The sequence below is a fragment of the Pteropus vampyrus genome, unplaced genomic scaffold (genome assembly GCF_000151845.1).
Source record: "Pteropus vampyrus isolate Shadow unplaced genomic scaffold, Pvam_2.0 Scaffold323, whole genome shotgun sequence".
Taxonomy (NCBI): domain Eukaryota; kingdom Metazoa; phylum Chordata; class Mammalia; order Chiroptera; family Pteropodidae; genus Pteropus; species Pteropus vampyrus.
This window is the reverse complement of record NW_011889104.1, coordinates 1,221,239-1,233,220: the sequence shown is the minus strand read 5'-3', so window position 1 is coordinate 1,233,220 and position 11,982 is coordinate 1,221,239. Positions and strand designations below refer to the sequence as shown.

The 11,982-nt window shown below is 51.0% G+C and overlaps 1 protein-coding gene and 1 pseudogene across 3 annotated transcripts in view; both read left to right on the top strand.

The window, feature by feature from the left end:
- CKAP2L (cytoskeleton associated protein 2 like) overlaps positions 1-11,751 on the top strand; it is a 16,205-nt gene extending 4,454 nt beyond the window's left edge. For 2 of the 3 annotated variants that reach the window (XM_011377867.2, XM_011377868.2), the window contains 6 exons: positions 883-2,090; positions 4,568-4,766; positions 5,186-5,341; positions 8,230-8,293; positions 9,472-9,661; positions 10,759-10,984. In XM_011377867.2, the coding sequence (XP_011376169.1) occupies positions 883-2,090; positions 4,568-4,766; positions 5,186-5,341; positions 8,230-8,293; positions 9,472-9,661; positions 10,759-10,984 (2,043 nt within the window). Of the gene's footprint in view, positions 1-882; positions 2,091-4,567; positions 4,767-5,185; positions 5,342-8,229; positions 8,294-9,471; positions 9,662-10,758 lie in introns of all 3 variants that reach the window. The other variant, XM_023521922.1, reaches the window with a different exon arrangement.
- On the top strand, positions 2,936-3,054 carry LOC111730607 (annotated as a pseudogene).
- Positions 11,752-11,982: the final 231 nt, after the last annotated feature.

The window sequence follows — 11,982 nt, the reverse complement described above, 5'->3', positions numbered from 1 at the left end:
TTATATGTCAGTTTCTTTAAATGTACAAAAAAGAACAACAAGGACCGCACACTGGAAACTTTGTCAGCAGCCTCCCGCCTGTGCAGTGGGGAGGTCAGAGATAGAGGTGACCATTGGGGCTCATTAGGAAGCCAGCCACAGCCCTGCCAGTGCAGTGTCCCTCTCTGCCCCGCCCACAGCAGCAGCTCACTGGGCCATGCTGGGATGGACCCATCTTGCCCCTGACACAAGTGGCTCTGGTGCAGACTTCCTTTACATACTCTCCCAGCCATGTGGTAACTCGGGACAGCGTTGCTGGATGCAACAGAGTGGTGGCTCTAGTGCTCCTGTAGCCCCAGAGGCAGAGGTGCATGGCTACAAACGTCCACCAGACCCCTCCCTAACTGCTCTCAGCACCGGTATGTCATCTCTACCCCCTCACTGCCTGGCTTTCACAGTGCTCTGTGGCCTTGTCCTGGCTTTGAGCCAAAATGAAACCACGCGACTGAAACACGTACCTGTTAGTAACATGGAATCAAACTTTGAAACCCTTCCTAACCCACAAATACAACTGACTTTCTGCTGAGATGTTAGATGCTCAAGGAGGGCTTTTCCAAAAACTCGGGCTTCCCTGTGTCCAGCCCTATCCCCGCTACTGAGGACACACGGATTCTGGAGTGACACCTGCCTGCACAAAGGCAGTGTTGTCTTCAAAGAGTTAGCGGAGAATCTGATGTGCCCCTCATGGGGATGCACCATGAACACCTTGCATTAGTGAGCCTCCCTTTCTATTCTTGGGATTCGACTCCTGTTGGTGACATTCTAATACAATAATTAATTCTTTTTTTCAAAACAGTGAGCTAATCTTATGAATTTACTTTTTTGATATTTTTGTCTCTTTAGACTGTTAGACCCAAAAAGGATATCACCAACCACATTACTTTGCCTGTCAAAGCTGCAAGACCCATCAGCATTCGACTTCAGCCCAGAGCTGCCAATGTCCCAGGGTCCCAGAAGCCAGATTTGAAGCCACCAAAACTCCTGGGCAAAAGGCCAGCTTTGGGCTATGTATCTTACAATGCAAACTGTAGGCCTCCCAGCAGGAGTAAGCAGAAGCACAAGACTGGACCACCCACCAGACAACGGTCAAGGGAAACTGTGCAGCTGCTTGATACCCAGGGACTGGAGGCTGCATCGCAGCAGGTGACAGGTCCGGGCACTGCTGCATGTGCAGATTCTGTGGACAGCACCTGTGGTGGGGGCAGGTACTTGCAAAGCTGTCTAGAAGACGCAAACAAGGAGAACCTGCCCCACGACTTACTGGGCTCTAAGGGGAAGCCACAGCTTCCGCTGTGGGCCAGGAGCAAGCCCGATGCTAGTTCGCACAGTAAGACCAAGAGCAGTGGGGCTCTGCCAGCCTCGGGCAGACGCTCACCCACCCATGCTGCTCTGGAAGACGGAGCCAAAGTGCAATATGTTGGGGCGACACTAACCAGCACTCTAGCAGGCAAGCTGCAGCAGCTCCCGATAGGAACAGCGGGGAGCGCCCCAGAGACAGTCCCCTCTCACTTTGTTCAGACCCTTGGGACTCAAGCATCAAAGGAACCAGGTGCCAAGGACAGGAAGGTCAATGAAGGTAAACATGAGGGACCAGGTAGAGCTAAGCCGCAATCACGTGCTGTCACCAAGCAGAAAGCAGAACAGACCAGACCCAGAGCATGCCCCACTTTGCTGCAGAGGAGACCTGATAGCAGGCACCTGAAGAGTAAGCAAGACCGGAAGCCCATTCAGCCTTGTCCTGGGCATCAGGCGTCGTGCATGCAGCAGAGACCCAAAGCCATCAGCCAGAGGCCTCAGCTGGCACTTGGCTCAGTCACCACACACACCCCGAATACCAGAGCAAATGGGCCCAATGGGCATAAACACAGCAGCTGTCAGCAGAAAGCGCGGACTCTAGACTCCAAGTTGAAAGGAGCTCTCCCCCAGAACCATTTTCTAAACAAGACAGCTCCCCAAACTCAAGCTGGCGGCACAGCCATAAACAGAAGAGGAGCCCCAGATGGGGGCCAGACTAATGCAGGTGTTAAGAAGGCCACAGCCGGGGATCGGAGGTACTTTGCTTTAATTCCAAACTTGCGCTCTTTAAGATGCTTGGGCAAACCAACAAGCAGGGATACGGTCGGTTGGCCGGCAGGCCTGAGTAGTGGCTCCGGGGTCATTTTTAGCTACAGCCATGGAAAGAGATCGAAACAAACGTACCAAGTAGTGAGAGCTGGCAGGGCCAGGTGGTACATGCCCGTGCCATAAGTGATTCTCTAACTGTACACGTGAAGCAGGATGGTGGAGTCAGGTGTAGGGGTCACAGGTGTGGACGACTCACTCACGAAGTCCCTGCAGGCTGAGAGCATGGTGGGAGGGCCAGAGGACATGGAGAGATGCCAGTCCCTGTCATGCAGACCAGGGGTTGAGGCCAGAGAGGTGGCATCAGGGGCAGGAGTGGCAGTGCTAGCGCCAAAGCCAGGGAAGAAGGCAGGGTGCAAGTTGCCTGGGGTTGACATTAACACACACGATGCCTGAAGCTGAGCCATGGCATCCGTACGCTTTCAGCCCAGGCCCAGACAGGCTTGGAAAGTGAAGGCCTGGAGAGCATCATGTGTGCCTAGCATGAGTGGAAAACCAGGAGTGCTGACAGGGGAGAAGGGCAGCGCAATGGACATCGGTGAGGTATGGGGAGGCGAGGGCAGGATGGAGTCTGCACAGTCTCTGCCCTCCTGAAGAGACGGGAAGTGACACCTTAACTCAGGGCCTTGTGGACATGGCTGCCAATGACGTGTAATCACAGAGGATTTGGAGTGCTAGACCACGCATGCTCACGTGCCTTTGGCACCAGCAGTGCCAGATGCTGGGTCACAGTGGCATGGTGTTCAGGTCTGAATAAGCTGCTTTAAGAAAGGAAGCTCCCAGCCATGCTACCCTGAACACACTCGATCTCGTCTGATCTCAGAAGCTAAGCAGGGTCAGGCCTGGTTAGTACTTGGATGGGAGACCACCTAGGAAGACCACGTGCTGTAGATATTTTAAAAAAAAAAAAGAAAGGAAAGAAGGAAGCTTCCTCTTCCTTGTGTCACAGGTAAAGCTAAGGCAGAATGCCGGAAACATAGAGGACACAGATGCAGGTGTGTCAGCCTGTCAGGAAGTTACCAGTTTGGGACTTGCAGCTGAGCTGAGCGCTGTGTGGGTTGTGCTCAGGATCAGGAGAGAAATGAAGGTGATGAATGCTGACATTTGGGAAAGAGAACCATCAGAACAGAAGACAGTGGGCAGTTTTAGAAGCCAGGGACAGGGTAGCTCCCAGGGAGCTTGCAGGAATTTTTGAGGTATGGGAACTCATTTATATCTTGGTCATCGTTACGGTGACATGACTGTACGTTTGTGAAAACAGAGCTGCCTGTGTTCTGGGAGCTGTGCAAGGCTTGGAGACAGCCAGTCTGCATCTTCCTGGAGACTGTGTTCGGTGGGAGGACAGAAGACACATGTCAGTTAACAAGGCCGGGTGACTACTAACAGCGTCCTAGTCAGAAGAACTAAACACTGTCACGCCAGAGAGCAAGGCAGGGATGAGCTTGGTCAGGACTCCGGAGGACCTAGGACTCCCGGAGGGGGTGACGAGAGGAGTGGGCATCCCAGCTTGGACAGACAGGCGGGGCCCAAGTCACACTGCTGTTCGCCATGGAGAGCAGTGTGACCCCTCTCCGAGAGCCGGGGTGCTCCCAGCAGTGACTTGGATCATGCTGGCCACTGCTCACAAGGCGCCTTTTGACAAGGCCCCCGTTTCAGGCCCTGGCAGCACTGTCACCACTGCAGGGATACTGCTAAGAACAGATCTGTGGGGAAAATTAAGAGCTTTGTTTGGACAATACTAAATTGGAAATGTCTGCCAAACATCAAATAAAAGATGTCACCTAGGCGGAGTTTTGCAGAGTTTGGGGCTCCCGGGAGATACCTGCGTGTGGTGCATACTGTGCATCATGAACACACAGCTGTAATTCGGGGGAGCTCACGGGCCTGCATCCATCCATACTTGGGGCCATGTCTTGGTGGCCCCCAGCAGCAGCCTTTGCTGCAAGAAGCAGGAGTGGAAACAGAGCAGTAGGAGTGGGCAAGGATGAAGACTTGTCACCACCTAGAGAAGGGCCTTGAAGTTACCGGTCTTGTTTAGGGAAGAGGGGCTGTGCACAGGGCCGAGGGATTGGCGTAGAGGCCCACGGAGTGGCCAAGACCCTGTTGAGGGCAGAGGGCAGGTGCTGAGTTAGTGATCTCGGGGATGAGATCACTAGTGTTAGAGGTCGCACACAGGGGACACAAACGTTCTCAGAAAAAGCATGAAGAACCCTGGACTTGACACCTGCAGTCCTAGCAGTCACTCTGGCCTCTACCTTCGGAAGGGCGGCAGCCACTGCTGCCATTTCCCTGCCTCTGTCTGCAGCTGGAAGTGTTTGGTGACAGGCTGTCTATGTGTCATGTACTTCAGGGCCTCGACCTCACACCAGAACTCTAAAACCATGCCTCCCCTTTCACTGCGTTACAGGAAACAGCTGGAAGAATGGCAGAAATCTAAGGGAAAAGTGTATAAGCGGCCTCCCATGGAGCTTAGAACAAAAAGGAGAGTCGTAGAGCAGATGAACATGTCATTCTGGAAGAGCATGGAGACAGAGCGGGAGGCCCAATACGAGCTCTCCAGCAGGATCAGCAGCACCCTGGCCGAGTGTCTACGGCTCATTGAACAGGCGAGTGCGAGGCCCTGGCTGGATTTCCTGGATGAGCAATGGCCTGTGTGCAAGCACAGGCTCGCTCTCCCACTCCAAGTGTGGTGACAGCAGGCTTAGTAATGACAGGCATGTTGATTGCTCTGGGGTCTGGTCTGTTTGGGGTTTTGGGTCTTACCCCACATAAAATACAGAACACAGCCATCCCTCAGCTATGTTCGGTCTCAGTTAACTAAAAATTTAATGATCAGTGTCAAAGCACATTGAAACATACTATTTAAATAGCTGCATTTTATTATGTGTAAATTGTACATTAGTAAAATTGAATTTTCTTCAAAGTTAAAAATAATAAATTGGACTGCTCTCTGCACCCCTGCTGTGAGTAACAGGGACATGAGAGACCATGAGATGATGATAGCATTCCTGGGTGTTTTGTCTAGGGTGTGCTCCCTGATGAAGTGTTCACCATCTTGTCCAGCATTCCCGAGGCTGAAAAGTTTGCTAAATTCTGGATCTGCAAAGCCAAGTTCCTGGCGAGTAAAGGCACCTTCGATGTTGTCGGGCTGTATGAGGAGGCTGTGAGACATGGGGCAGCGGTAAGTGTCTGCAGGGCTTCTTGGACACCGTTGTGTGAGCCCCGCACTCTGCAGCACGGTGGGCTGTGGTGCGATATGCGTCTGATGTGTGGAAGTGCACACACCACACGAAGTGGTTACGGTAGGGTCACTTTCCCTGTCAAGTGAATGTGCATTTACGGGAAGCGATAGCGTAGAAACCTGCACCACCGATACCCAACACTTATAAACTCAGGCCTCAGCATGGGGAACCTGAAAATATGTTAAACCCAGCACGTCGATATCCATTAATTGATAACTCAGAGCCAAGGCATGAAATGCCTTTTAATTCTAAAACCTAGTAAAACTATTTATATAATTTTTCAGCAAGGACTGAGTCAAGTAATTTTATAGCTCTTTTCACTTGGCTGTCACTTTCCCTGTCATCATATACCCTACAGGGCCTTTTTCACGATTGTTCAGCATCAGAGCTTAACCTGCTGCAATTTAGACAGTTCGATAAGGCTTGTCTCATGAGGCCTACGCCCCGCTCCTCCCTGCTGCCTGGAGTAGACCTGTGATTTCCATGCTCACCTCTGTGCTCGCATCGCTGTTCCCTGACTTTTCAGTCTTAAACGGGACCTGTGGACTTCCAGCTACGCAAGATGAAGGTTTCACCTCTTTCCCACACACCAGCCCAGACCCTGACACACGACACACCCTGTCACCCTGGCATGCCTGTGCCATCCTTCCCGCTTCCATTAGTCACATGGCCATGCTGGGGATGACTCAGTGTTCATGGTGCTGCGAATGAGTAAGCCGTTCCTGAGCATGTTGGCATGTGGTGTGCACTGTTAACTGCTGTGCCTCAGGCACAACTTTCTACCTATCCTAAAATTGTCTTGTTTTTCCTTTGTTTAGTTTTCTGAGTGTTTCTCATATAATTAATTCCTAAATTGTTCTCTAAATTTCTCTATGCTTTCAAAACATCAGATTTATTTTTCTTTGAGGCCTTTCTCCAGATTCCTCTGATCTGTCCCAGTCTCATCAGGCTGGTTTCAGCCCAGTCCTCACTGCTGTCATGGGAGCTCCTGTCACCATCACCCTCAGATCCCACCATGTCCTTACATGTCAGTTCCCAGAGCCCATATTGAGTTTGCTGCTTCCTGCATCTGTTTCCCTCCCTCTCTCTCTCTCCCCCTCCCCTCCCTCCTCCCTTCCCCTCCCTCTTTCTCTCCCTATCTCCCTCCCCACCTCCCCCCACCCCACGGTACTTGTTTGTTTTGTTCTCTATTCATTAAAGCCTTTACTCAAATGCTGGTAAAACTGGGCTGTCTGCATATATAAGAAATGGGCTGGAAAAAGCTTATGAAAGATGTGACTCATGGTAGGGCTTTGCCATAGGTGCTGTGGCTGGGTCGGCTGCCTTGGGGACCCCTCAGTATCAGTACCTTCAGGTCCTTCCACTGGAATGAGTCATCTTCTCTGGAGAAGATTCTTCCACACTCCTCCCTGGAGCCGAGAACAGGCTGCCAGTGTTGCGGGGAGAGAGGAGGGGGCTTCTCAACCTTGAGAAGGAAGGCTTCCTTAGCCCTTCTTTCAGGAGGCACCCCCGCCCCTCAGTCCTGCATAATATCCTCAGAGACCTGGAGAAGGAATCCCAATGTTCTGTTGGGCATGGGGCACAGTCCGCGGGGCCGTGTGGTGCTCAGGACGCAGGACAGACTTGGAGGCCTGGCTGCCCTCTAAACAGATGCTCAGGCTGCCCGGTCCTGGCCCCATCTAGTCCTGTGCCGTCCAGAAACTCGGGGCAGGTCTAGCTATTTCTTGGCCGCAGCGCCAGCTTCGAATAGGTGCTTCCAAGTCAGTCCCATTGGCCATCTCAGCTGGTGCATCCAGCTTCCAGACCGGCTGCTGTTTCTCCTCTGCTGTATTCTATGGTTACTGCCTCTGTGCAATCCTTTTTTTATCGTTGCAGTAGAGGAATTAGAAATAAATGTTTTCAATCCATCGTCTTTAACTAGAAACCTGTAAAAACATCAAAGACACCTGATGAATGCTTTATATGATTCAGGCTCTTTGCAGTGTGTTTTATGCCTTTCTTCCCATTTCCTTATGCATAAGGCATTTTAGGTTTTGTAAAAATGTATTGGTAGCTTTGCTTTTAAGCTCTATTGTCACTTTGTACCACTGTTTATCTGCTAGGGCCCAGGTCAGAAGACCAGCCTCCAGGTAGCATCCCGTGAGAAACCGCAGCTCGCTTGTGGCGTCCTGCCGCGCGGACTATGTGCCTGGGAAGAGGAAGGCTCTCCCAGTTGCATTTCTAGAAAATTGCTTTTTATAATGTTTCTTTAAGTTATACTATCGAATAAAAGATGTAAGAACGGGGAGGCTGGGAGGAAATTGCCCAGAATGGCAGCTAAAGGCCGTGTCTGGGTGATGGGATTATGGGTGATTCCTTTTTTCAAGTTTTACCTGTTCAGTTTTTCTGTGATGAGATTTATGGCTTTTATGATTGAAAACCAAAATTAAACTGAGACAGCACTAAATATGCACACCTCACTTTCTATATGACCATCTTTACATCTTTGGGCCACAATCTTTATTTATTTGGGAGTACATCTTCAATGGAGTTGTGTAAGTCAATAAGAAAATTAATTTCATTTAGAGAAATTTCGTTACAGACAACTTTCCATCAACACATCTCTTCAGTAAGTCGAAAACAGCAGCATTTAAACATTTTCTTCGTTCCTTCATTTTTCCCATAAAGCTGTACATCTGAAACTTTTTAAATGTGGTTTATAGTTAGACAAGAGATAAAAAAGGAAACATTTTTTTGTAAAAGAAGTTCATTTGATGTTCCAGTTTCTTAGATCCTTTTCTCATGAGTGTTCTCACTGCTGACCCTGCTTTCCCTCTCTTCCTTCCAGCCAATACAGGAGCTGCGGGAAGCCGTTCTTCATATTTTGCAAGACCCAAGCAGAACCGTAGATGGTACCATTTGTGTTTATGTTCATTCCCTTTAGCCGCACAGGCAGCAGCCATCAAGGATCACACGAGGAAAGAGGAAAGGCCTCTCACCTCTTGCTGTCTGGGGTCTGGCCCCCCCAGCCAGCACCGCCAGCTTCTACTTGCTGTCCTCACAAGTAAACATGTTGCTCAGCGCTGAGTGCCTGGATGCAAGTCCAGTCCCTGGGCCTGGGCAGAGCAAGGCAGCCCTTTGGAGGAAGAGGGAGGGGTCTCAGCCTAAGTCACACACTCACACCCATATGTTGCTCTGACAACAGCCCAGTCGCAGGGCCCTGCACTTTGCTTGCCGTTCTTATGGGTGTTCAGGGCCTGCAGAGGTCTCTCTTGGGTCAAATGTGCAGATACGTAAGAGGCACACCACTGCTGATAAGGGACAGAAAACAGGCTGCCTTCAGAAGGTCAAATGGGTCATTTTCATGAATTAGAAGGTGACATGTCTTTTTTCTGTAAGAGTAGATGTGGCTTAGGGGTCAACCGGGTCACGTGGAACATAAGATGCTCAGTGCACTCTTACTGGGAGCGACCCCCCAACTCAGATATTTGTCCGTAACACATGGATGAATTCTCCAAAGGGGTGGAAGGAGGAGGCCTCTGTGCCATTTTACTTGTTGGCCCCAACTGACCTCTCTCGGGGTTTCAGCCTCCAGTCATAGCATCTGCCTGTCTCAGCCTAACTTCCTTCATTTTGGTTTTTGTGATCGGGCTGTCATGCAAATGTATTAACACAAGACCTTCTTCATCCACTTTCCTAGGTGGCAGCCACATGGCTGTCCCTAGGCAAGAAGGGGTTGGGTCAAGTGAGCTAAGCCTAGTGAGTCAAGACAAGTGACCCAAGGTGGTATCAGGGTGAAAGGCCCATGACAAGTCCCTTGGAGGGCTCTCAAGAGTTCATAGTGCTGAGAGGGTATCATGGACCCATCCCCAAGTGGCAAGGAGGCCAGAGGCTGGTGGGGGGCTGGGCCTGCTCCAGGGCTTAGCAGCAGAACTAGTTAAAAGTCCTACTTCGAGTCAGGGTCTCTATTTCATTCTGGGGTCTGTGGGGTTCAGGGAGCTGTTATGTCTGCACAGCAATTTCAGTGCACAGGTTTCGGTGAAGTATTACCTGGCTCAGTCGTGCTCCCTTCCGGGCCTTGCATACACAGGAATCACCTCCAACTCTTCGGTTGCTGAAACTAATAGATCATCAGTGGAAGACTCTGCCCAGGAGGTGGAATGTGGGAAGTCTTGTCTTTCTCCGAAAGAGATGGGACAGGTCCCAGCAACACCCCACATGACCAAAGTGGGACAGGACAGCCTTCCTGGTATCAAGCTGCAGGTTGCCCCGCTCCCCAGGTAAGCAGACTCTGGAGCAAGTCGTGCCACCAGCTCAGATTCCAGAGTCTCCTGCACAGGCTTGAGTGCCAACAGCCTACTGTGATCCTCTGTCTCGAGAGGACCCAGTGTGGCCTGGTCTATTTTTGGTGCTGGGGTATGATACCATGGGTGGGAAGAACTGTGCCCTTTCACCCACACTCACCTCCCCTACAGCCCTGTGTGGGCTGGGCACGGTGAAGGAGGTGCTGCTGGAGTGGACTGTCCTGGAACTGCCCCTCCCCGCTCGCCCTCGCTTGTCCTGCCCTGCAGACCCCCGCCTCCTTTCCTGCCACCCTGTCCAAACAGGGAGGGTACTTGGGTGCGTGCTTCTTACAGACCGCTCAGAATGTCAGCTGGCTTTTTGACAAGCATGAGTTTATGGCAGAGTCCACAGTAATGTCCTATGTCAGTGTCTCAGTGTCATTGCTAAAGCATTAGTATGGCATCAGTCTCTGCACTGGGACCAGTCATATACTTCAGTCCGGGGAAAGCCCTGCTCCTCCAGTCCTAAGCTCCCTCAGAAGCCATGGCTCCACCACGGTCATCGGTAGGGTGTGGCAGACTAGCCCACTAGCCTGGCTTAGGCTAGTGCAGACTAGATTCACAGCATGGAAGGCTCTGCAGCCTCCTCCCAGGCTGCTTTTTATTAGAGCACATTAAAGTGTATGGGGGGAGGTGTCTGGTTTATTCCAGTTTCAATTTCAGCTAAAAATATGTTGTTTGAATAATTTATTATCAACACTAGAAAGAGCCTCATAATTCACTAGAACACCCCACTGGTGTTAGGCCCGATTTCCTCAGAAGCCATCCACTGTTTTGAGAATTTATGGAATAAACACACCAAGTACCAAGTGGTTGGCTTCGTAAGAGCCACGTTTCACACTTCATTCAGCGGCCCCTCTGCTCACCCCGCCCGAGTGGAGTTGCACCCCATTCCTTCTCACAACCAGAGGGATGTCCCAGGACATGAGCGCGTCAGCTGAAATGTCTGTTGGGGTTTACTGCAGAGCAAGAAAGAGGGCAGTAGATGGGATTTCAGGAAGTCAGGATTCTGAATGTGCCTCTTGCTGCCTCAGGACGAGTGGCAGGCCAGAAGGGCAGGGCCTGAAGCTGATCACCCCCGTCCGGCGCTCAGCCAGGATCGAACGTGCTGTGTCCCGCTACCCAGAGATGCTGCAGGACCACGACCTGGTAGTGGCATCTCTTAACGAGCTTTTGGAAGTGGAGGAAACAGAGTACTTCGTGTTCCGTAGAAACGAGGCTTTGCCTGTAACATTGGGGTTTCAGGTCCTCGAATCATAATTTCTTGGCGCTTTTTGTTGAAGAGGCGTTCCAGAGTCTCCATGAGATGAGACACGCCCTTGCCCAGCTGCCCTGGCACACATGGACACAGACTAGCTCTTGGGGCTTGGGAAGTCACTCGCTGGGCTTCCTCTGGAGTGTGTCCCCACAGGAAGGCTGTAGTGGCCGCTTTACAATGTGCGGAAGGTTCACCCTGGATGAGATTTATTCACAAGGGTGTTGACGGCATCAGACAGGGCCACAGCATGGCAGACTCCCCTCCTACATCTACCTGAGCAGGGATGGAAGTCCTCCCAGCATGACATCTGCACTTAGAGCAGATAAACACCAGGCGTCTGGCCGCATCCCCTCACTTTACATGCGGTTTTGCCCTCGCTGTGCCTCTGCTCAGAGGTCACAGGTGATGTATGTGTGACCTTTGACTTCCGTCTCCATGTCGCTGTGCTGAGGGGTGATTCACATCCTTCCTATGCCATGTCTCTAATGAAATGCAGCCCTGACTTGGGGTGGTCACCAAGTTTCTTATATCCAGACCCTTGTTTTGCATTTGTTCTTCAGAAATGCTTCACATAGACACTGCCTCACCTAGTTCTTCACTGGAGGCACCAACTCTGGGGTGCCTCCCTCCCCCTGGGCAGCTGCTCTTGGGAAGGTAAACTCAGAGTCACTGTGGAAATGTAATGTGTGGGACCCCTAGTCAACACATGCTACCTGTTAGCTTTCTTATTGTTAACCAGAAAATATTAAATTTTGTTTATTCCTGCTCATTTGTTCATCTTATTCATTAAACAGAGGTGATGGCTTAGCTTAGAGAATTAGGAGTTTGTCTGGGGACACGCTGACAGGCTAGCCCAGAGGCCTCGGGACAGCCATCACCACACCAGGATCTGGACTTTCTCATTGTGAGCAGCAGGTTTACGATAATGGGGGTCATGAAACAGCTCTAATGCCGTAAGGTGAACAGACTAACGTCAACAAGCGATTAGATCGTTACCACC